Source organism: Gymnodraco acuticeps, unplaced genomic scaffold (assembly GCF_902827175.1).
Source record: "Gymnodraco acuticeps unplaced genomic scaffold, fGymAcu1.1, whole genome shotgun sequence".
NCBI classification, from domain to species: domain Eukaryota; kingdom Metazoa; phylum Chordata; class Actinopteri; order Perciformes; family Bathydraconidae; genus Gymnodraco; species Gymnodraco acuticeps.
In genome coordinates, this window is record NW_022990270.1 from 1,946,791 (window position 1) to 1,971,152 (window position 24,362).

At 41.6% G+C, this 24,362-nt stretch overlaps 1 protein-coding gene and 1 long non-coding RNA gene across 2 annotated transcripts in view; one reads left to right on the forward strand and one right to left on the reverse strand.

Annotated features, from left to right (window-relative positions):
- Positions 1 to 17,699, forward strand: part of LOC117549153 — a 44,780-nt gene extending 27,081 nt beyond the window's left edge. Inside the window, exons 3-5 of the long non-coding RNA XR_004569426.1 lie at positions 14,527 to 14,724; positions 15,417 to 15,536; positions 15,636 to 17,699. This is a non-coding gene — a long non-coding RNA (uncharacterized LOC117549153). The remainder of the gene's footprint in view (positions 1 to 14,526; positions 14,725 to 15,416; positions 15,537 to 15,635) is intronic.
- Positions 17,700 to 18,964: 1,265 nt separating this feature from the next.
- On the reverse strand, positions 18,965 to 21,047 carry LOC117549152 (DELTA-actitoxin-Aas1a-like). Its single transcript, XM_034220788.1, has 3 exons — positions 20,985 to 21,047; positions 19,835 to 19,973; positions 18,965 to 19,747 (listed from the first exon to the last, which is right to left on the reverse strand). The coding sequence occupies exons 2-3, from the start codon at positions 19,966 to 19,968 to the stop codon at positions 19,324 to 19,326; spliced, it is 558 nt and encodes a 185-aa protein (XP_034076679.1). The 5' UTR covers positions 19,969 to 19,973; positions 20,985 to 21,047; the 3' UTR covers positions 18,965 to 19,323.
- Positions 21,048 to 24,362: the final 3,315 nt, after the last annotated feature.

Genomic DNA, 24,362 nt, shown 5'->3' on the forward strand with positions numbered 1-24,362 from the left:
GTTGCGATACAATTAAAGGTGTCAAGAACACTTCAAAGAGGAATACAACTGGAGTCAAAGTAGGATTGTATCACTCCCTGTGCTCCTTAGTAATATCAAGTTGCTCAACAATGAGGAGCATCTCTTGTCTACTTCATTAACACATGTATAATGCAGCAGTCTGAAGAACATAAAACTCGACCTAGCATGAAACGGCGCCGGAGTTCTCGTTCCGATAGCACCCTCATGCTGCACTTGTCCTGAATGGGCCATTAAAGTGGACACAGGGGATTAGGCAGATGATGGCAGCCGAGGTCCTCATATTGGTGCAGTGTGACTCGGACCACATTAACACGACATTAGTCTCATTTCCATTCCGACGGCGTGCACTTCCACACACTGGAGAGCGACCGAAGTCATTGTGACCCTCACGCTCCAGCCTTTCATTTCCTGTCGCCATTCAAAGCTTCCTTATCTCTCTGTTCTCCCATTTTCCTTCTTGCCCTTTTTCTCTACTGTCTGTCTGTCTTGTTTTTTCTTTCTCTCCGTCCTTGCCCACCGCACACCACATTCTTCCCCTCCATCTCCCTCTCTTTCTTTCTTTCCTTCCTGTTCCACATCAGCGGCTGGGTGAAGCCTCTCCCCGTCATGCTTGGCCGCACTCCCCTTAATTACCATGTATTCTTCTTAAGCTAATAAAAAAACGCTGATGAAACCGATTACATGGCAGCAGGGCTTTGTGTGGAGCTGGATTTAGGCACGGATGGAGAGTGAGAGAAGAATAGAGGAAAAGGGGGACATTGAAAAAAGAGATAAAAGGAAGGAGACAGTAGGGGAGTAGCGACATATAAAAAAATACTGCAGACAAAGGAGTTGTGAGAGATGTAAAAAAGAGGAAGGGAGGAGACGGAGAGAAAGACGGAGGAAACGATGGATGGAAATGGGGAAAAAAAATAGGAAGGTTTGGGCAGTAACCCGTTTGTTGTCTTTGTTGTTTGGGTCAGAGATGCTTTAGGCCCTGAGGGAACTTCCTCATCTTATCACAGTGAGCAGACGGCTGGCACATCTTTCTCATTACTAGCCTCTCAGTTATAGATTACTGCTGCCTTACTCCTCTCCCCAGCCACAGGCAGTCTCTGTTACAGTCTACAGAGCTACGCTTGCACCAAACGCAGTTTGAACTCCTGAATATAGACTTTGCCTTTTTCTTTCCCTTTCATGAGCATTAACTCACTCTCTCTGTGCATGTAATCGTTGTTTCAACTGCGACCCAACTGTGGCTCGGAGGAGAAAATGAATTAGGGTTTCTTGGTTGATTGAAAAGGCTTCAGAGAAGAGCTGGTAGCTGCTTCATGATACACTCGTTCTCTTTGCATTACACTGGCTCCCTGCTCAGCTGGATGAAGTAGGGCTGTTTTAGTTTCAAACGTCATGCATTGCGATTGTGTGTAAGACTTTAAGTTCCAATAAATGCAAATGCAGAGAAAGATCTCAGCTTGTAGCAATGTTTGTGTAGCTGTTGAAATCCCCAAAACGTTGCTAATGTGATTGAACACAAGCGTGAACAGTTGTTCTCCTTACATGCTCCCTGTAATGAAGTTGCTGCTACAATAAAGTGATCCAAAGTTGGGAAAATTGTTAATACTGAAAAATATGTATAATGTATGGAGAAAACCAAACCATTTCAGAATCAGAAACATGTTTATTGCCAAATAGGTTAACACATCCGAGGAATTTGTCTTGGTGTTATGGTGCATACATATACATACATGAAAATAAAACAAAAATAAGACAACAATTGGAACCGTGTTAAAAAATGTATTTTAAGAAAACTATAAGATAAAAAATATAGCAATATTTACATTGAATTTCTGATGGCTATTATTATTATTATCATTACCCTTATTATTACTATTATTATTATTATTATTATTAATAACGTTAATCAAGTACTGTACTTAAAAGAGCCTGTGACAGCATCCCAACAACTGTTGTGCAATGAAATATTGGGCTACTAGTAATCTCGAACCGTCAGTTTAAAAAAGAAAAAGCGATACCGTTCCGTTAAATATCAACAATTTCGAACATCGCGGGGAAATTCCTTCGACTCATTTTGAAGTTTTGGGGGAAGCCGGAAGTGACGTCAATGCGGGGAACGCTTCACTGTGCGGCGAGAGAGCCAAACACGGACAAAGTGTGTTGTCATGCGTAGAAATGGTGAATTACTGAGTTTAGGCACGTTAATAACGTTTTAATGAAGTTGACGACAGTATATTCATATTTGTCAGTGCTTTCATGTCAATTCGGCGAACATAAACATAAATGATCGTGGTGAAGATGATGATTACATTAGGATTAAAAATCGGTAGTGAGAGCTACTGAATTTCCTCCCGTAGGATGTGATATAAAAACAAATCGATTATTTTTGTAGTTGTAAACTCAAGTGGATGAAACTACATTTATTAGTGCTTTCATGTCAATTCGGCGAACATATGATAGATTAAATGATCGTGAGGATGATGATTAAAAATCGTTTGTTTGTGCCGGTCTGCATTTCCTGATGAGAAAACAAACCGATGCTTTAGTTGTAGTTGTAGTACACCAACATGGATTAAACGTGTGGTTTTTTTCACCACAATGTTGGGGAAATTAATGGATAAAATGCACGGATTATTATTATTATTATTCCCACTCCAATCGGGACACCAGGTCCACCGTTTCCCCGCAGCGAGGCTCCCCCCGTTGACAGTTTACGTGGGCTGGGTGCAGTGGCGGACTGGCCATCGGGACGAATCCCGATGGGCCGGTACCGAAGTGGGCCGGTCGGATAAGTCACTAGCACATCCCCCATAGGTGGCGCGTGAGGCTCAGGTTTGGGAAGGCTAAATAACTTTTTTTACCTGACGCTGCCCGACTCCGGCGTCTATAGAAAAGAGATCAACTCAGTGTGCGGAGTTTAAATCTCTCAAGTCATATTACAGGATAAAGGAAATACAGTTTAAACTGCCGTATGCAGAGAAGACGCCGACCTGTCGCACTTATCATTCATATTACATCAGTGGCGGCTGGTGGAAAATATTTTTGGTGGGGCTTTTGATATAGTGAGTAAACCATTTTTTTTTTGGGAGAAATGACTTCTGGTGATGTAATGGCGCGTTTCCAGTGCAGCGCGGAGCTCGCTTTAATGCTGCGTTCAGACCGGACGCGATGCGAATATTCGCTTCGCTCTAAACGCTCCTATCGCATCGCTCAAGTCGCTCGAGTTTCACTGCGGCTGCCAGCTGTGTTTACTCACATCATTCAAACAAGACACGCTGGCTCGGGAGCTACAACTACAACAAAATGAACATATTTTACCGTGATTAAATTGTAATACACGTTTCTAAAAGATGCCGACGTAACAACATACTGATACCGGTTAGTAAAAACCATGAATTAATGCTTTGACAAGTCTGCAGACAGACGGCAGGCGAAACACCTTTTTAGAATGCTTGTTTTCTGAATGGAGCTTGGCTAAGCTAACGTTATATACGCTCCGACCATCCACACTCACAACAACGGCCTATACAGACATAAATAAACCAGCGACTGTATTCTTCATGACACAGACAGTCTGTGGTTTGTACTTGTTTAACTTTTGTCTAGTTTCTGAACAGATCTGCCTGTCCCCGGCTGTTTGAAGAGCAAGCATGGGAAACAAAAGATAGCATTTACCTGTTTGCATCCAGCTAGCCTCGTTTATATGTTTTGTCTTTTTCACGAGCTTGCTGCGATATATACAAATCGGGTTGGTCCGGTCCAAGGTCTTTAAGTATCAATTTATCTCCCAAACTTCTCCTTTGGAAAGGATTGGAGAGTAGCTCTTGCACGGAATTGGGTGCGGACCGAGGTCCGGCGACTCCACCTGCACACCATTCTAAATACTGCGTCACCTTGGTCACTCACGAGTCTAAAAAACAACTCACGTCACGTAAGCAACGTGGGCGCCAACGTGAGCGCCCTCGTGACCAACATATTTGACGGCGCTGATTGGCTGAAATTATGTTTCGGCGGCACAGTTTACTATTGAGACTTTTGCAACGTGCTGGTTGCTGCTGTTTGTCTCGGGGGCTCCGCCCGGTAATCAGTACTTTAGACATCGTAACACAATTTTAAACGAGATTTTATTGTAGATTATACATTTTACTGATACCAATTGTATGATGTTTACCTTGTTCATTAAAAATAAAAATATAAAATATATATATTTTTTAAATATATATTTTTTAATTTAATATTTTTTTTAACATTTTTTTTTTAATGTGGGAAGAGGTGGGGCGGCGCCCCTAGCGCCCCTATGGGCCGGCCGCCACTGTATTACATCATCAATCAGATCATCGATCATATAATATCATAATATATCATATATTTCCTTATCTGAGTCAGCTTCTCCAGCCGTATCTGGCCGTGCAACACTTACGGTGTGTCCACACAGCAGCTTTGACCAAATCTTGAAAATCCTGGAGCTGGGCGTGTCTGACAGCTTGGGGATTTCGCGACCAACAACCAATCACATGAATATCACATGAATATCCCGCCCCCGACATACAAAGCAAAAAAACCCGGTTCTTCTACACTATTGTCAAATAGGAAGGGCTATGATGAACATTTATTTTTTTAACATTTTGAACATTTATGAGATTAATGTTTATGGTGCTATTTTATGCTACATTCCATGCTGGCTAATGATACTGTTTATGCTTGCTAGCAACGAAGTAAACTAGCAACGAAGTAAACTGGATATAAAATCCCCAAACAAGCGAAAACCTACCAGTTTCACCCACTGCCTCTGCCACCCTCCCTCCATGCCTGGTTCCTCCGGTTTGTATCCCGGTAAGTAAATAGGGACTGGTCATAAAGAACCGGGTGATTTGCTACCGCAATAACTAAGTTCTCCTCCATTGTTGTGGAATATAGAAATGAACTGCGGGTCTGGTTCTCCCAGCTTGATTGGCTAGCGCTTGAACTGTCAGATTTGCATAAACGGATCTGATTGGCTGTCGCTTCCAGCTCAGCCTCAAAAGTTGAACATTGTTCAACTTTGGAATCCTGAACATCCTGGAAATCCTGGAATCTTCGCCTCGCCCCCCCACAATGCAGTTCGGCGACAAGCGAGGGAAAGTGACGTCATCCCCATTCAAAGTCAATGGGCGGAGACGCGCTGGAAGCGGTGGACAAATCGCCAAAAGCTGCTGTGTGTACGGGCCGTTACAGTGTCACATACTGTATGCAGAAGTATTATTTTAAGCAACACATTATGTTGACGAAACACTCGAGTCAAATGTAATTAAAGTCAGATCCACTCGTGTCTTAGACATGAACGCGCTCTCAGCTGGAGAGAGAAACCCTGGCTTGATTTACCGAGTTGATAACCAGCGTCGTAGGACCGCTTAGCGAGATCTCGTTTGTTAGTTTGTTGTTGTTAGTTTGTTTGTTACTCAAACATATCCAGGGTCTGTTGAACTGGCTTCGTAGTACAGGGCACAGGTGGCTAGCAGCGCTAATGTCAAAGACACAGACATTGCATTATATTTGTATTTTACCAGGATGCAGTGACACAAATATTTACATTTACTATCTACAGCACCCGCCGCCCCTGACATCCCCCACTCCCCCCGTTGACAATTTACTAGCGGTACCGAAGTGGGCCGGTCGAGAGTCCCGGGATGATTTTTAGTCCCAGTCCACCACTGGCTACATGACCGTATGATCGCCCATATTGACGCACCTAATTCCTAAACTTCTAACAGATACAACATAAAGCGATCCTTCAGACTCATATGAGCTCTCAGACACGTTCAAAATTAAACTGTCATCGCTGTCTGAGCTTGCTGCTGTGTGCGCCATCGTGCGTTTACATGCAGATGCTGTGATCCTGAACGGTGCAGCTGGAGCGCTGTGCCGCAATGACGTCACACATAATTTGGCGGGACTTGAAGAATCCCCGAGAAGATCCAGAAAATGGTCAACATTGAAGGGCAGATTAATGGTTATCAAAGTACAAATATCCAAAATCAGTTCAGTAACGGTTTTCAAGGGGACAATATTTACTCAAATTGATGGGTTTGGATGATGGGGGAAACTCGTGTCACAGGCTCTTTAAGTAAAAAAATACTTTACTTGAGTAATTTTACTTTACGTTAATTTTTACTCCACTACATTGACTTTACATATTTGGTTACTAGCTACTTTGAAGATTTAAAATATTAACTAACTAATACATTATCATATCTTATTATAGGTGAAGGTCATATAAACCCCACTTTAACCAAGTGCATCAATAAGGTGATGAACACATTAATGTGTCAGTAATTATTATACAATCATTTTAAATACATAGTGCTTAAATGATACCCAACTATTTAAAATAGTTGAAACATGAACATGTTAATAATACATATGATAATATTATGTACAGAATCTAGCTTCTCTACAAACCTATCCCTATAATTGAGTTGGAGCATAAACTAAGACCTTTGTTCCCACTGTGAGAGCAATTCTCTGTGTGCATATCTGGAGCCATTAGCAGCAGCAAAATGCACACAAATGCCCTGGAACAAGCTGTGCCATTACGGTTTGTTGTCCTATTTCATGACCCCTTTTCAATGAATACGGAAGCCCTGTGAGGCATCCGCCACATTTACATGTTAATGTTGGCAATTTGTAAACATAAATTGAAAATGTCAGAAGCTCAATAGCTAAATGGAGATAAGTAAACACATTATTTAAACGCTGTGGCCACTTAAAGTCGGACACCCATTACATAGAAAATCCGAAAATTATTAGGAGAAGGAGGAGGAGGAGGAGGAGGAGGGAGGGAGGAGGAGAGGAGGCGGAGGAGGAGGAGGAGGAGGAGGAGGAGGAGGAGGAGAGGAGGAGGAGGAGGAGGCAGGCGGGCGAGGCGGAGGAAGGAGGAGGAGGGAGGAAGAAGAAGACAAGGGAATAAGAAAGGGAAAAAAGAGGGCAGGGGCGCTTAATCGCACAGCCCGTACTGCCGAGGGGGTGTGAGACCGATAGGTTTTGTGATGAGAGGCAGCAGTGTGACGGAGAGGGCATGGGGGTGTCAGGATGAGCGAGGATGAGGGAGATGAGAAAGAGAGAAGTTTTATCTTGCTGTGCTTTCACAATCCCTGCACGGGGCACACATTATACGTGTAGATACATTCAAACGCACCTACATCATATTGTGCATGGTCATGCCCACGTGCACACACATACTGTATGCACATTTTGTTCAAACTTTCTATTACTTTCTCTTTACCGCACGCACACACGCACGTGAACACAGTCAGTGGAGAAGAGGAGTCAATGCAGTTGGCACCTGGTTCCCCTCTCTGCACACACATTCATCACTCAGTCGTGGGCCTGACAGAACCCTCTGGCCCACAGGCCATGGCTCCACACACACACCAACTACACACACTGTTACACTTTCACACACACACATACACGCAGACGGGAGAAGTAGAAGACATCAGCAGTACCATCAAGCAACGAAGCTGCCCACAGGCCTGTGAGCTGCACATAAACACACTTATGTTGTTCCACACTGTCAAAAAAACATTTTCCAAGATGCCTCAGAACTTTTAGATGATAGGTATGGAATACTAATATGCATTAGGTATTAAACAAGGTTTGTGATTTAAAGGAAAAGTTTGTGAATTGTTTTTGACTTTTTTGGGGGAAATACACTTATTTGCGTTGCGTAGAAGTTTGGATTTAAAGATTATAATTGCTTTATATATAGGTATTTATAAAATATAAGAGTAAAGAAGACTGGAAGCAGTGGGGACACATCGTACCTGTCTCCGTCTTAAGGTAACAAAATCCAGCTACAAGCATCTCTAAAGTTGAATCTACAGAGCACTTTATCTGTTGAGTTAAAAATATCTTGATCTGGCTTAGCCACACATTTAGAGTACATATTTGACACTTAGGGGTGGGGGAACTATTTGTTCACATACTGTAAGATATGTAATAGTTACCCTTTATCGTTAATTAATTTAACGTTGTGAAGTTATATTGACATCATTTAGGGTGAAAGTCTCCTGCAAGTGCACAGTGCAGCACACAGTATGGTATTCTAATATATTCTCACACAAAGTAAGCATTTGGGTGCATTTCTTATTTTCTAACTTAATAAAGAGCAAAACAGTATTTTTTTTTAATATTATGGGAATTTTCAAAGACAAACCTTCAAAAGAAGACAGTTAAGGAATTTCGGCATTTGATCAGGATGCCTCCACGGCGCTTTGATGTGACGGTTTTTCATTTGGACGATTCTTTCTGCTATATTGCCCCAGGATAGACCCAGAAAACGCTGGACAGATTATATATCTCATCTGGAAACTCTTGAGATTCCCCTGTGGGAGCTGGGACAAGTAGCAGGGGAGAGAGACGTGTGGAGTACCTTGCCAAACCACCATGGTGACCATAGGACATTTGCTCTAGTCTATGTGGGCCACAAGTAGATATTAGCCCGAAATGAAATCTAGAGCATTGAATGACCTTGACACTTTAAAGAAAGTAACATACCTGTGTCCACTGCCTCTGTGGAGAGGTCATTCTCTAGGCTGAAGCGCATACAAAGCTACTCAAGGACCACAACTGGGCAAGTCCGACTGTCAGACTTGGCCTTAATTTCTATCGAGAAGGAATTGCTGATTGCTTTAAAAGCAAAGGATCAGCTGCATGACCCCGCCATCAAGTTCTTCATCCAAAAGGACAGGAGGATGGACTTTGTGTTTAAGCGATTTGATCATCAAAGGTAGGCCTAAGTCATTTTCGATGTGGGCCGCCGTGCGGACTTAATTCATTTGTAATTGTTACTTGGCTGTGGGTGCCCTGTCATGATAGGTGTTTATATAAATGGTGTGGTTTTGTATAGAAGAGGGTTGCTGTCATTGATGCGTTTTTCACCCCGGGCCGTTGTTTTGATATTCCGCTGAAGTATACACGAATGAATGTGAAGAGTTATTACATCGCAGATTGATCCATTTCAGAATCAACCTGTCCTCCTACAAAAAACGACCATATAGGCCGATTGTTCATGCCCTTATTACGACCCAGAGACACGTTTTAAAGTGTATGTTGTTTCTTACACGACCACTAGAGGTGCTCTAGTGGTCGTGTAAGAAACAACATGCTCTCGGCCCGTTCATTGCAAACGCTCCGGAGGGACGTTTATTCACAAATAACTAGGGATGCACGATAATTATCGGTCCAATATTAGGAATTATGACGTCATCCCGATAAACCCGATACCAGTATTAATAGCCCCGATAATATACAATATATTTTTTGGGTAAAAAAAAAAGAAAAAAAATACTGCGGTGTGGGTGGATTGGGATGAGGGGCGCTTGTTTTTTACTCGGCTCCTCCCGTTTTGCCAGTACTGTGGTATTAGTGGTTTAAGGAAGAGGGGAGTTTTTCACAAATCCAGCGCTCCCTAACTCATGCCTGGCTGTGACGCAACTCAAGGCATATGCTCGAACCGGAGCTGCCTGGACGCTGCAATCATGTTGCGCACACTTTTCGTACAATGTCCCACTGTCTGGCTTCCTGCATAAAGTCAAGTGCTCGGCGCAGCTGTGGCGAAATGTCGCTCCTCTGTTTTCATTTAAAGCTCCGTATATCCGTTAGCGCAGCTAGCTAGCACCAGATGCTAACAATAACAATGCACGTAAGGTCTCTCTCTCGCTCGCTCGGGCCACACATACACACACCCTCCCGGTCCTCCCAACAGCCAGTCGGTGCCTGCCGGTGAGCGTGGAAGTGTGGTCTGCCACAAGCGGGCGACAGGAGCGGGGCTGTCAGCATCAGCTTGTAGATGGCATTTTAAACTCGATGCGCTCTGAAACTACCGGGCGGCCGAGGAAACAAAATACACATGCGTTAATCGCGTTAAAATAATAAGTGGCGGAAAGATTTTTTTATTATCGGTATCGGTCTTGAGAAGCAGGAAGTTATCGGTATCGGTTTCAAAAAACCAATATCGTGCATCCCTACAAATAACCCTCTCTGGAAAATTCTAAATTGTGGAATAGTTTGGCCATTAAAATGCTTTTTGATTCGATTTCTGGCGAGAAGTGTATATTGTACTCTTAGAATCCACGTCCAGTCGATGTGTAGGATCTATAGTTTGATAGATATTATGAAGATGATTTGAGGTCTCGCCAGGAGAACGTGTATGCAGCTTCCATGTAAAGTTAGCGTGGGTGAAAACAGTTTTTCCGGTCTCGAAGTTTTCATAATAAAACCGGATATATTCCCCTCACTGTCAAATGATTACACAGTGATATCTGCATTACTCATCCACTAAAAAACATCAGGTTATCCTTGTTAATTAGGCAAGGCAATTTTATTTATATAGCACTTTTCAGCACGTGGTGATTCAAAGTGCTTTACAGATTAAAAATTACACAATATTGATTGGTTTAAATTGTGTACAATGCTTTTGTGTTTTTAACCTTCGATTCAGAGAAACAAATAGTTTTTTCGGAATTTAGACACTACAGATTCCGAAGACACTACATTACCCAGAATCCCCAGCTATCGTTTGGGACTACAACATCCGCATTGCTTTACAAACCCCGTGATTAGTCATCAAGCCATGTGATTGGATGTTGGAGTAGCAGTGCGACAAGGTTACGCTGAGCGTCAAACAGCTCTATGAAATGGAATGGAACCACGGCAGACTATCCAACACTGGGGCTGAAGTCGAATAGTCCATTTAGCTTAGGAACCTTCCTAACGGAGTGAAATGACCCGGAAGTCCCTCAGTGGCAGCCATGATAAGTGCTGTTCGAATTCTCTAGAATGATAGGAAAGGAGGTTTCAAACTTCCTTTATAACCTCCTTTAGCGATGGCCTTTAGCTTAGGAACCACTGGACCTCCCTAACCGAAAGGAGAGGAGAAAATGCTGCCCCACAATGCCTTGCAGCCGCAGCATTTGCGTCACACAACAGTCGGCCGTTCACGGAAACAAACGATTATGACGGAGAAATTATATCATGAAAGTTACGGTGCTTATTAAGCATTTTAAAACGTATGTGGTAAGTTGCCAGAGTGCTTTATTTTGAACGTTCATCCTGTATTATAATCAAAAAGAGAAATATGAATGTTAGTTTTTACTGAAATGATCAAATAAAGTCAACATTTCACTGAGCTGTGGAGTTTGTTCAACTTTTAAAAGATGTTTGAATGGTGATATACACAGTGATAGATGTTAAGGACTAACGTTTATAATAAATACATTTGTATTTATTTTAAGATCTTTTCATAGTTGATACAATCATACGTATTGGGATCATTTATATTAATGTGGACCGGAGGGAGAGGGTGACGAGCATAAGTTTCACTTTCATTTTTTATTTCAATTCGAACTTTGGTCATGAAGAATATGTTTCTCTGTTGTCCACGTTCATAAAGCATAACACAACAGCATCAGAACACGGTGCAGAGTCTCTAGATGAGTCCGTTGTTCTTATTAAACATCCATGTTGTAGTCCGCTGTATAGAAAACTGTGGTTTCCATAGTTTCCCCACAGCAGCAGACGCACAAAATGACGTCCGCTGGCGCATCATTAACACGTTGGATAGTGAAAGTGCATTCGGATTCTCTAAAGTACCGCAGTCTCTTCTCCTAAGACCTTTTGAATTCTCCTATCCACTATCCCTTAACCCCGTGACGTTTCACTCAGAGGTCAAGGAATAGGAGATAGGGTTAGAACTTAGGAGCTGATTTTTAAACTATCCGACCGCAACCTGGAATTGGACGGGTCCAGCCTAGCCCCCCCCCCCCCCCCCCCCCAGAACTACACATGCTGGCTATTGTGTGTTTCGCAATATGTTCTATGGCACGTCTCTTTATAAGACGTTTTCGTATTTCCCACAATTAGAAGTTGCCAGTACTAAACTGTGTACACCCTGGAGGTTTAGGGGATACCAAACACAGTGGTGTTATCACATTTAAAAGTTAAAACATATAATTAATAAATGGGTGAATTCATATACCCACATGACACCTAAGGTCAGAAGAGCTTTATTTAACAGCTGGTCTTATGTCTGTGACCCCTCCTGTTGTTCATTAAGATTCAATTCAAGATTCATAAAGAATCTCTTTCACACACAGTGACGTCACGAGCTACCCACAATGCAACACGCGGCATATATATATATATAAATACGCCATTTTCCTGGAGGTGCAAATATCCTGGAAGTGCAAATATAAACAGCTAGCTAAGGTAGCAAGGCAGAGCGCACTAGGTTTTTTTTCTGAATTAACGACCGAAGAAATCGCTGCATGTCTTCGGATTACATCTCTGGACTTGAGGGGTGTGCTTTAGGTCGTTACCAGCGTAAACTAGAGCTGTGTCGGTTGTCGGATTGCCCTTACAGACTGCCTGCAGATGTATGGAAAAACGACCCTCAAAAGTGGCCTTCGTCGATTTTGGCTGCATCTCCGTCTAATTTCTGGAAACACCAGGTGAATACCCCACTTGTTACAATAATATTATCATGCCATTGCATATATGTGGTATTTTAGAGTTGACTATATATTGATTAAGGCAATATATTGATTAAGGTAATATTCAGTACAGGAAGCTTAGCAACGCCTAGACGGTGTACGGCTAAACCATCTGCCTGCTTGCACCTCGCGTAAAACGGCGGATACCGGAAGTACGGTGTCGCCCTCGGCCCAATACCCGTATGTGTGTGTGAAAGAATAAGCCTGAAACATGCACTTGTCAAGGTTCAGAGGCACATTTTGCAAATATGGCAGTAGCCATCGATCATCTTAAGATAAGATAAGATATACTTTATTGATCCCAAGTTGGGAAATGTTTTTGTTACAGCAGCATACTACTTTGTTCTACTCCACTACAATTCAGAGGTTAACCTGGTATTTTTACTCCACTACATGTATTTGAGTTACTTTTCAGATTCTGATTAATGATGTGAAATATAAACAACCCTTAAATCAGACTTTAGTTACACCTGAGTCAAATTCAGTGAAGGTGATTGTCAAGTGCCAAAATAAACTATGCAATATATTGGGAAAAAAAGGAAAATACAGTTTCAGTCTCTCGATTTGAAGCTTATGCATTGTACCATGAACCTGTATAGACCTGTAACAGTCAACTGCATGAGGAGTTGGAAAGGTAGTTCAGTAAATAATATCTTTAAAAACTACAAAAAAATCCCTTTCTATCAGCTGTGCACCGTTATGGTGTAAATATAACCTATCTACCAATTGGATCAAATATAAAAGTCAGCCGAATTAGTGTTGATACTGCAAGGAGACGTATTGTGTGAAAAGAAATGGAAGATGTTGTTTAATTGCTAATATATTTATGATCCACGTCACGTATTCAGTTTTGGCGGCATTTCTTACAGTTTGTCAAAAGGTCTTCTGATCAGGGCTCTATAAATCAATATCTACGGCAGATATGTAATATTTAATGCAGCCGAACAGTGTATTACAATGCCGTTATGTGATGACTTCCAAAGAGAAAAGCAAGAACACTCGGAATAAAGTATTATTTTATTTAAAAAAAAATGTTTTTCCGATTTCATATCGCATAAACACCATATCCCAACGTGCATTGAGGCTAAAACAATCGATGTTTTAGCCTATCAAAACCTCTGAAAAAAGAAAGGTGTCTCTCAGAATCAAAAGAGAAAAACCTATGGGAAAAACACAAACGCATTGTACACAATTTAAACCAATAAATGTCGTATAATTAACAAGGATAAACTGATGTTTTTTAGTGGGTGAGTACTGCAGATATCACTGTTAAATCATTTGATCATTGGTTTTATTATGAAAACGTCGAGACCGGAAATACTGTTTTCAACCCGTAACTTTACATGGAGGCTGCCGCATACCTCAAATCATTTTCGTAATATCTATCAAACTATAGATCCTACATATCGACTGGACGTGGATTCTAAAAGTACAATATACATTTCTCGCTAGAAATCTAATCAAAAAGCGTTTTAATGGCCAAACTATCCTACAATTTAGAATTTTACAGAGAGGGTTATTTGTGAATAAACGACCATCTGTAACGTTTGCATTCAACGGGAGCACTAGAGGGCAAACACTTTAAAACGTAATTATAGGACGTATTAAGCGCTTGAACAAACAACATATTTGGTCGTAATAAGGGCCTGAACAATCGGCCCATTTGGTCGTATGAGTTGGAGCTTACACACCTTCCAGCGCAGACTGAAAACTCATCTCTTTCGACTCCACTTCGAGCGATAGAATTATTAACAAAGCACTTATATACTAATAAAGGACTGGCTTATCTAAAGCCAGTTGAGTAGCACTTGAAATGTTTTTGCTCTATGAAACCTGATGTACTTATATGATTGTTTTCTTCAAGTTTGTATTTTGTTGGTCGAACGCACTTATTGTAAGTCGCTTTGGATAAAAGCGTCAGCTAAATGTAATGTAATGTTGTTCAGAATAAATATATAAATATTTCATATAATTTCAGGTGTCCCTCCTAAAGAGTCCAGCTTTCTGATCAATGCTCTCCTTCTTCAACACTACAAGCGTGGTGCGTACTACTCACGGGGGGGCGCCAGTGAGTTTGCCTTCCACATCATCAATGTCATTGAAAAGGCGGGCGGTGCTGTTCTCGTCAGGGCTCCGGTACACCGTGTCCTGCTCAACCGGCAGAACAAGGCCTACGGTGAGAAAATGGTTGGAGACCAGTTCTGGAATGCAGTTGCTTTTTTTAAGGAGAGCGTGCAAAGGTTGACCTGTTCATGGAGCTCATGAGACATTCTTTCACACTTGTATCAGTCTTCTAAGCAGAGCTATGTCTTTTTGGGCTCCAAGCCAAAACAGAGATTGCAAGTTGGTCGCATGACTTCCCGCTTTGTTAACCGCTTTTCAAAACACTCTAGAAATTGTTACTAGGCTTGAATCAAAACCAAAATGAGGCACCAGTTTTCAAGCATTTTTAGGAGTTGGTTAAACTTACCAATATTGTCATTATCCTGGTTTGTTACACCTGTTTCCTTTATTTTCTCATTTTCTTGTCTGCTTTTACTTCCTGTCTTTGTAACTGTTGATTCCTTCCACCTGTGTGTGATCTCTAGCTTTGTTAATGTTATAAGTATACTGTTCCTATATATGTTTAAGTGTCGATCATTTTGTTTGGTACTTTCCCTTTTTTGCACTTGCCTGCTTTTTAGTTTTGTGTTTTTGTAACCAGCTTTGATTTGATAAAGCTCGATTTTGGTTTTTCATATCTGCCTCCCCTCTTCTGAACTGCTATTAAGGCCTTATTTCCTTACCCTTGTGACAATGGTGCTTTAAGGCTGAAACACGCACTGATGTTATTTTCCGTATGATTAACACTTTGTGTGTGTGTGTCAGGTGTGACGGTGCTCAAAGGACAAGAAGAGATTGAGGTCCATGCCCCTGTTGTCATTTCTAATGCTGGCATTTTCAACACATTCGAGACGTTTCTACCTCAGCCCATACAGGAGAAACCAGGTAACATAGCTTTATCACTGCAGCCACTAAATAAACTGTACATTGCACTGCTTTCTTTTTCTACTGCATATTTTCTGTAATTTGTGAATGTGTGTGTAGAGATCCAGTCACTGTTGGGTTTGGTGCGCCATGGCATGGGTTCCTTCTTGTTCTTTGTTCATCTGGATGGAACCAAAGAGGAGCTGCATCGTTTCCACCAACTTTTGGATATATAAAGACAATGACTTGGACTCACTGTACGCCACCTATCACCACCTTGAAGATCATACCTTATTGGCTTGCTAACTTCCTGGTTCGAATCGGCCTGTTGGATCGCATATCTTCAGTGTTTAGCCTAGCAACAACCAGCCATTCAGAAATGATGTCCCGTCTCACACAGAACAAGGACCTGGCACTGTCTGCGTACCTCTTCTATGGTGATGGACACACTCACATTCATCACATATCACACTCTCTATATCATTGGGGTCAAACATAAGGCCCACGGGATGCCTTTGCAAAGTGTAGAAATTACAGAGAAGACTGATTTTTCAGAACTTGTATGTATACATTTACAAGGCAGGGGGATAGTTTAACCTACTTCCTGAATAGTTCTCACTTTAGTTTGTATTGTGTTGTGTCAGGATTACTATACAGATGTGGAAATTAATGTAAAATAATTACTAGATCCTGACGAGTTGTTTTGATCATAAAGTAAATAACTATATTGTTTAGTTCCATATACCTGTGACTAAATATTTCTGTAGATACACTGTGATCTGTAAGTAATGCACATGTGTAAATGATAAACTGAGGAATAGAATGGTTTAAATGGCCCTTATTTTCTCAATATTTACTGGTCCGGGCCATAGAGATCAAATGTGTCTGTACGCTGCTCTATATCCTCTTCATTGGTCTATTTCATATCATTTTGGGTGTCCCTCTGAAAGAGTCCAGCTTTCTGATCAATGCTCTCCTTCTTCAACACTACAAGCGTGGTGCGTACTACCCACAGGGGGGGGCACCATTGAGTTTGCCTTCCACATCATCAATGTCATTGAAAAGGCGAGCGGTGCTGTTCTCGTCAGGGCTCCGGTACACCGCGTCCTGCTCAACCGGCAGAACAAGGCCTACGGTGAGAAAAGAGTTGGAGACCAGTTCTGGAATGCAGTTGCTTTTTTTTAATGAGAGCGTGCCAAGGTTCATGGAGCTCATGAGACATTCTTTCACACCTGTATCAGTCTTCTAAGCAGAGCTATGTCTTTTTGGGCTCCAAGCCAGAACAGAGATTGGAAGTCGGTCGCATGACTTCCTGCTTTGTTAACCGCTTTTCAAAACACTCTAGAAATTGTTACTAGGCTTGAACCAAAACAAAAATGGGGCACCAGTTTTCAAGCATTTTTAGGAGTTGGTTAAATTTACCAATATTGTCATTAACTTGGTTTGTTATACCTGTTTCCTTTATTTTATAATATTCTTGTCTGCTTTTACTTATTTTCTTTGTAATTGTTGATTCCTTCCACCTGTGTGTGTTCTCCAGCTTTGTTAATGTTATAAGTATACTGTTCCTATATATGTTTAAGTTTTGATCATTTTGTTTGGTACTTTCCCTTTTTTGCACTTGCCTGCTTTTTAGTTTTGTGTTTTTGTAACCAGCTTTGATTTGATAAAGCTACATTTTGGTTTTTCATATCTGCCTCCCCTCTTTTGAACTGCTATTAAGGCCTTATTTCCTTACCCTTGTGACAATGGTGCACAATGGTTTGTCAAACAAAGCACATGGTGTAGTCCTAAACGATAGCTGAGGATTCTGGGTAGTGTAGTGTCTTCTGCCATCCTAAACTCCGAAAAAATATTTGTTTCTCCAAATAAAAGGGGGAAAATACAAAAGCATTGTACACAATTTAAACCAATCAATGTTGTGTAATTAACAAAGATAATTTGTTGTTTTTGAGTTGATGAGTAGTGCAGATATCACTGTAAAATCAATCGACAGTAAGGAGACTCCGTTATCCAATGGGAATGGACGCTCACATTGCCTTTAAACAGCCGCCGACATAAACGGATGCGGTGCTTCCATGAGTGTCAAATATCTCCGCCGATGGGAATACATTGCAATCAGTTGAAAGCTCTTTGCGTCCGTTTATGAAGCTGAAGGAGCCTCGGCGCGTCCCAACTGCACGCCACGGGACCCTGACCAAGCGTCACTCCTGGACGTTTAGGGAGTGAGAGTGTGTTGCTTCCTCTTGCTGCTGATATATCCATTGTTGTTTTTATAAATGTCTTACATGAAGCCTTTTTCTGGTGCTTCTATCCTGATTTCTGAGTCAACAATAAAGCAGTTTGGTGTTTACAGTCATTTGGCACGGTGTTGATTGGTTCATGTGTGTAGCATTTTTAATGGCAGTGTTTTGAAAATGGCAAACAAGTGAATATGTTTGATTGCAGTTTCTTACTTGGAGAACCGTTTGCAGTGGTTTGTAAAAAGTGCCAAGTTGAATTGCAAATTGGGTGCAGAGCTGAAAATGTGTTTTGGAGATTTGAGCTGAGGTTTTGCTCTTTGAGTGTGAGTTTAAATAATGATGCTTTATGTGAGGTTGTGCAACCTGCTGTGTGTTAGCAACTAAACAAAACTGTAGATAAAGCACCACAGTGTGTAGTTGGTTGGACAAAGTGTCTTGTACTATAAGTGAAGTGTGTGCCATTTGGTGCAAAAGTGTGGTTTTGATAAGTGTTCATGTAGTTTTGGGTCCAGTGTTTCATGTTGCAAGATATATGAGGTGTTTTGCACTTTGGGTGTGTGGTTTTGTGAAAGCTGTAAATACGATACATATTGATATTCATGAGGATTGATACATGTGACCACAATAACTTTCACGTCACTTTTTTATTTCAGTTCCAACTCCTTTTGAATTCTCCCAACCACTATTCCTTAACCCCTTGACGTTTCACAAAGAGATCAAGGAATAGAGGTTAGGAAAAGACGAGAGGAGCTAATTTTTGGAAAATTCCACTGCAACCCGGGCTTTTATATAGGAGAAGGAGAGTAGTCGCAATCATGATGAATGAATAGCAGCTGCAGCAACACAGTCTCACTCCCTGAACGTCCCGGAGCGACGTCAGCAATTAAAAAAAATGTGTGTTAGCAATCGAGAAATTGTAACTGCACTGATGTTGAAATAAATCAGATCAGTGATGGTTATCGCTCCTCGCCCAAGATGGCGCACCAAAACAACTTCTCGTTCGACCGGGGAGCGAGGAAATTATAAGTAAGAGACATGGCATGGATCCGAGGATGCCAAGATTAGACAGGGGCAGGATGTGACCGCTACCTTTGTCTGAAAGTTGGTTATCATGTGCAGGCCAGTTAACTCAAAGTTAATGTTTACAAAAATGGATAAACAGGTAGAGGCAAAGACTGTCAAGAACAAAAGAGAACACAGGTTCAGTTCAGCTTTATGGGTCATTTTTATTTGACGTCTTTATTTGTTGTTATAAGTCACATACGGAGGGATGATAGGTTAAAACATTAGTAATTGTGATGTCACTTTGAAAATGAACTTGTGAAAAGTGAAACTAATTGTACATGTTCAAAGGTGAATAGACATTAAGAGTATATTAAATGTATTGTTATTTACTGATCACAGAGATTACAAGTTTGCAAGAGTAGTTTAACAGGTTGCATGCTTTCAAGTCATGTAACTTTTGTTATACAACAGAGGTGACCCCAAAATGCAGTGAAGTGCAAGAGCAAATGTAAACTTTGTTACCAGCCCTGATGATTAATTATTGAGAGCGCTTGATGCACTCATCTTTTGTTTTGCATCACGTGCACCTTCATGACAGTTTGGTAGGTGTCTGACATTGTTGCCATGATGGTGACTTGGTTCCCCTTACAAGTGAGAACACCACCACTCGCTTTACCTCTGACAAACGTGATATCTTTTTTGTAGTACATCTCACAATAAAGATCATAATCACACTTTTTGCTCTTATTAAAAACTCCCACTGCGTACCAGTTGGAGTACAGGTTAAAGTCATACGGCACAGAAAACATGACAGCTATCTTCTCAGCTGTCTGATTTCTACACTTGTTCAGGAGATCGTAGGTAAAGACGCCAACAGTTCCTTTAGCTGTGTGTGGTGTCTTTTGGAACACTGCATTCCCAGATTTGAGAGGGGTAACAGTCGGTGGTAAAGGTGTAGCACAGCTTCCACTTGAAGTGAACGTCCTGTTCATAGAGGGGGCAGAAAAACCTTATTGATCAGAGAATATTTGAGGAGAACTTATCCTAGAAGAAGACAGAAAACATACGTACCTGGGGTTACAAAGAGTGTAGGTAGTACATTCATTCACAACCTCAATGTCACACTGTCGATGTGTTGGTAATGCTCCAGCAATTGCCTGTCCAATTGCAGCAACTGCAGCAACTGCACCGACCGCCACAGCCATGATTGCTGTGCAACAGAAAGACCAGTTCAGACACACAGAGCACACAACACACACATTCTGATTTCATTTTCATTGCATTTGACAGGCAGCTCCTCTGACAAAAAAAGCTGACAACTTCCAAATATCTCTCTAAAAGATGTTTTGTTAAACATCTCTTAATCCATACCCTCAAAATTACAGATTATTGCTACCCCTTTTTATTTACATCAGCCAGGCTGAGAGGTGGATGTTATATTCACACTTTTTCAGGGTCCGGAACTGATTATATTTTTATCTCACAAATGATATATTTTTTGTTTCATATATTCTTTTTCTGCCTCTGAACTATCTTTAATTTCACTTTGGCCATGACTTTGTTGCATGTTTTGCATTGCAATGCTTTGGAGCGTAGGCTTGTCGCTTTACAGCATGAAGTGAATTCAGTCAGACAACTGGCCAGGGCCGTCCCTCCCTACAGGCCGATCATGCAGACTGCGTGGGGCGTCATCTTGCGGAGGGTGCCTCAACTGAACCGAAAATGCGGCGCACCTATGCGCTTATGCGGCGCAATTAGTGTGGTGCTCGCGAAACAGAGGGCCTCATCATATAACTTTGCGTGGGGCCTCATGTTGGCCAGGGACGGCCCTGCAACCTGCTGCTGTGTTTCTTGTTTCTGCTGCTTGCCTGCCCCCCCACCATCCCTGCTTCCATCTGTGGAGTGATGAGGTCGAGCCTCATCACTCCACAGATGTACATAGAACATTGAGTGAGGTTAACTATCCCCCGAGCCTACAGGTGGAAGCTGGGATGGAAGCAGGGATGGTGGGGGGGCAGGCAAGCAGCAAAAACAAGAAACACAGCAGCAGGAACATTAACGACACGCTTTTTGATAAGAGCGACTTAAACTCAGGTGCGATTTATAGTCCGGAAAATACAGTATATCTTTTTTTGTTCAAGCATTAATCTGTACTGAGAAAGTCTGAAAAGGCAAGATTTTAAAGCAGAGTTCTGCTCCTGCAAGAGGAGTGTGTTCTTACCTCGTCTGGTGGGTGATCAGCAGCTGTGTGCAGGAGGCAGACTGCAGCTGCTTTATAAAGAACATGGAGACGTCTGACTGCTTTTGGTGGATTTTCAGAAAGCAACGCCTGCTGCTGGGTCTATAGGAAGCATATATCCTTTCCCCACTACTTTGAAAAAAGTGTATTTAGCTAAAAGTGTTCTGAAAAATAGCATGAACAAAATTAATTGTTCTCATGTAATACATGAGAACAATTTACAATCTCGAGAACAGTTTGTCCGTTCACACTTGGTGGGTGTATTTCTGGGAACACAAGTGGTGCCATTTGGACATTCAACATATTTAATATTAGTAAGCTTTGAATCGAAAATAGTTAAGCAAACAACACCCCCCGTTTTGCAGCAGCAGGGCCGAGGCACTATTATTAGTCAATAAAACGTACGTAAGCTAAACCAAGACATTCTCACTCCCAACTCGGCCTATGTTGACGTTATGTCAGGGTCCCTGTCGTCAGTTTCAACTATCAGGGAGTCCCATTGACTTGCATAGAGCTCCTTGAACGTTGGTAATAGACGAGTTGGGACCGGGGCGAAATGCTCTCCGCAGATCCATTCTCACAGCGTTTATCAAACTTTTTCTTACTCAATATCAAGCCACACTTATTGTTTTTACTTCTTTATTTTAGTTGAATAATTTCGGACTTTTGTTGCTGTCAGTTAGGGGCTCAGAATACTGAAATCTGTATTGTTTCATCGTTTTTTCCTTCTAATTTTGTATTCTTTTTCTAAACCACACACTGTTATTTACTCAACAATAGGACACAATTATCCTTGTGTTTATTTATTTGTTTGATTAATCCGGAGTCCGTCAGGACCGAGGGTCGGAGCAGCTCATAGTAGTAGTAATTTTACATCCGTTTTTTACACTCTCCGCTTTGCTTGACAAACCGACAAACCCCGTGATTAGTCCTCAAGCTCTGTGATTGGATGTTTGAGTGGCAGTGCGCCGAGGGTTACGCCCAGGTTACGCCAAGCGTCAAACAGCACTTTCAAATGGGATGGAACCACGGCAGGTTATCCAAAACTGGATTTGAACGGGTCCACTCCGTTTCCCCCTCCCCCACCCCGTCCCCAGAACTACACATGCTGGCTATTGTGTGTTTCGCACTATGGTTTCGCAACATGTTCTACTGGGAATTGTAGTTTTAAAAGACGTTTTCATATTTCCCATAATAAGAAGTTGCCAGTATTAAACTGTGTACATCCCGCTAGGTGGTTAAAGCACTCAGGTTTACAGTATTAACACAATAAAATATACTGCTGTTTCCAGTTTAGTTTATGATGGATGTATTTTGTTATCCACACATATATTGTTTTTATATTTGTAACACCAAACCGACAGAAAATATGGTCTTAACATGACCCAGTGGTCTAGTTAATACAAAATATATTATCAAACATAATATTAAAATGAACTCTTATTTTGAAAATACAGCTTCCTGTGTTCGAATGAGCTGCTCCGACTGTCAGTCCTGACCATAGACTGTGGCCGTTTCTCAATCGCGAGGATGCTGGCTTGGTAGTTGCGTACTTCCAAGTCACTTCCTTCAGAAACGAAGCAAGTATACTTCCAAGCCACGGCTACGGAAAACGAAGAAGAATGGAACAGGCTAACAAGTGTGCCACTCTCTCTAACGGTTTCAACATAAACTGTACCAAAAATAAATACCTCACGATGTCTATCTAATTATGAACTTGCTTTACTTTCACGGAACACATTTTTCGTGATAACAAACAAATGTAACAAAGTAACATATTTACCAACACATGTTCTACGCCACTACATACTTACATTTAAATGTGTGCTGCATCGGTTCAGCCATTCTCCGCAAGGGTTTTTGAAATTGGTCCGTGCGCAAAGCATTGTGGGGATTTTAAGGACGCGAAGTCTACCCATGTGCAGCCTTGAAATTTCCCCCAAACTAAGGACGCGGCCTCGGTGGAATTCCAAGTATGCTGGAGATTGGAACAGTCCTTCGGCGGCACTCGATGACGTAGCATCCTTGAATTATTGGCTTGGAAGCCAAAATCCTGGCGATTGAGAAACGGCCGAAATATATAAATGGACGTAGGGTCCGTGACGTCACCCATAGGATTTTGCAGAGAAGCCCTTAGTAGGCGGAGTCGGCCACTAGCGGCTCGACAGTGACGTCAGAGTTCAACTCCCGCCTACTCCAAATAAGGGCAAAGAGGCGGAGCCGAGGCGGGACCTCCTGCCACCCATGGATGTATAATAAGAACATTTTCTATTTTCTTTTTGGTGTCTATATAAGCTGGGATCCGGAGTCATGGATGATCCTGCAGTCCTGTGTCCTGGATTGCGAGCCCTGGATCTTGAGTCGTGGTTGTGGTCCTGGATCATAAGTCCTGGATGGATATCCTCGTGGATTCATCTTCCTATTATACACACATGCATTTCCAAACATTTGGACTACCTATGTTGCAAATGTATTATATTTTCAATTTACACACGGCATCTATTGCACGTCTGTCCGTCCTGGGAGAGGGATCCCTCCTCTGTTGCTCTCCCTGAGGTTTCTCCCATTTTCCCCCTTAAACTGTGGGTTTTCTCCGGAAGTTTTTCCTTGTACGATGTGAGGGTCTAAGGACAGAGGGTGTCGTATTGTCATACTGATATTCTGTACAAACTGTGAAGTCCACTGAGACAAATGTAACATTTGTGATATTGGGCTATATAAATAAACATTGATTGATCTTTGTAGCTCACTGTTGAAATAAAATAAAAAACATTACAATTACAAAATAATTATATCTACAGCCCCTAAACACACAAACACACCGCTTTCATAAATAACACACTTGTTTTGCAATAATATGTTTTATGTTTCCTGTAATTTTTGTCAGGAAAGGACATGCCTGAAAGACACAACATTTTCTCCTTCACTGAGGGTCAAGAAGAACATCCAAGAGGACCATTAAAAGCTGATGCTAGATTTTAAGACCAGTACAGGACATTCACTAAGAATTCGTCAGCTGATCGAATGCACCTATTTCCACATCTACACTCCATCCGCTGATTATTTCTATTTGCCTCACTTTATGAGCTTCACATCATGTGCCTTGTACCGCAGAGTTTGCAACGTCACAAATAAATGGGGCCAATCTTCAGTCAGATGTGAATGTGTAATCTAACATTTTCAGTAAGAATAATGGGCAAAAGGAGTGCAAATACAATTTACTGAAATGTGAACCAAAACGTAATCAAATGTTTTAAATAAAAAGCACATATGGACAGAAGGTGTAAACCTATTAAATGTATAAGTAAACCCATTTAGTCAAATAACGTGACAGACTAGGCCTGTGCAGTTGGTATCAGC

Coding starts and splice junctions, on each gene's coding strand:
- LOC117549152 (XM_034220788.1), bottom strand. CDS start 19,968: ATGGCTGTGGCGGTCGGTGCAGTTGCTGCAGTTGCTGCAATTGGACAG. Junction 19,748..19,834: donor TACACTCTTTGTAACCCCAG/GTACGTATGTTT, acceptor CTCTATGAACAG/GACGTTCACTTCAAGTGGAA.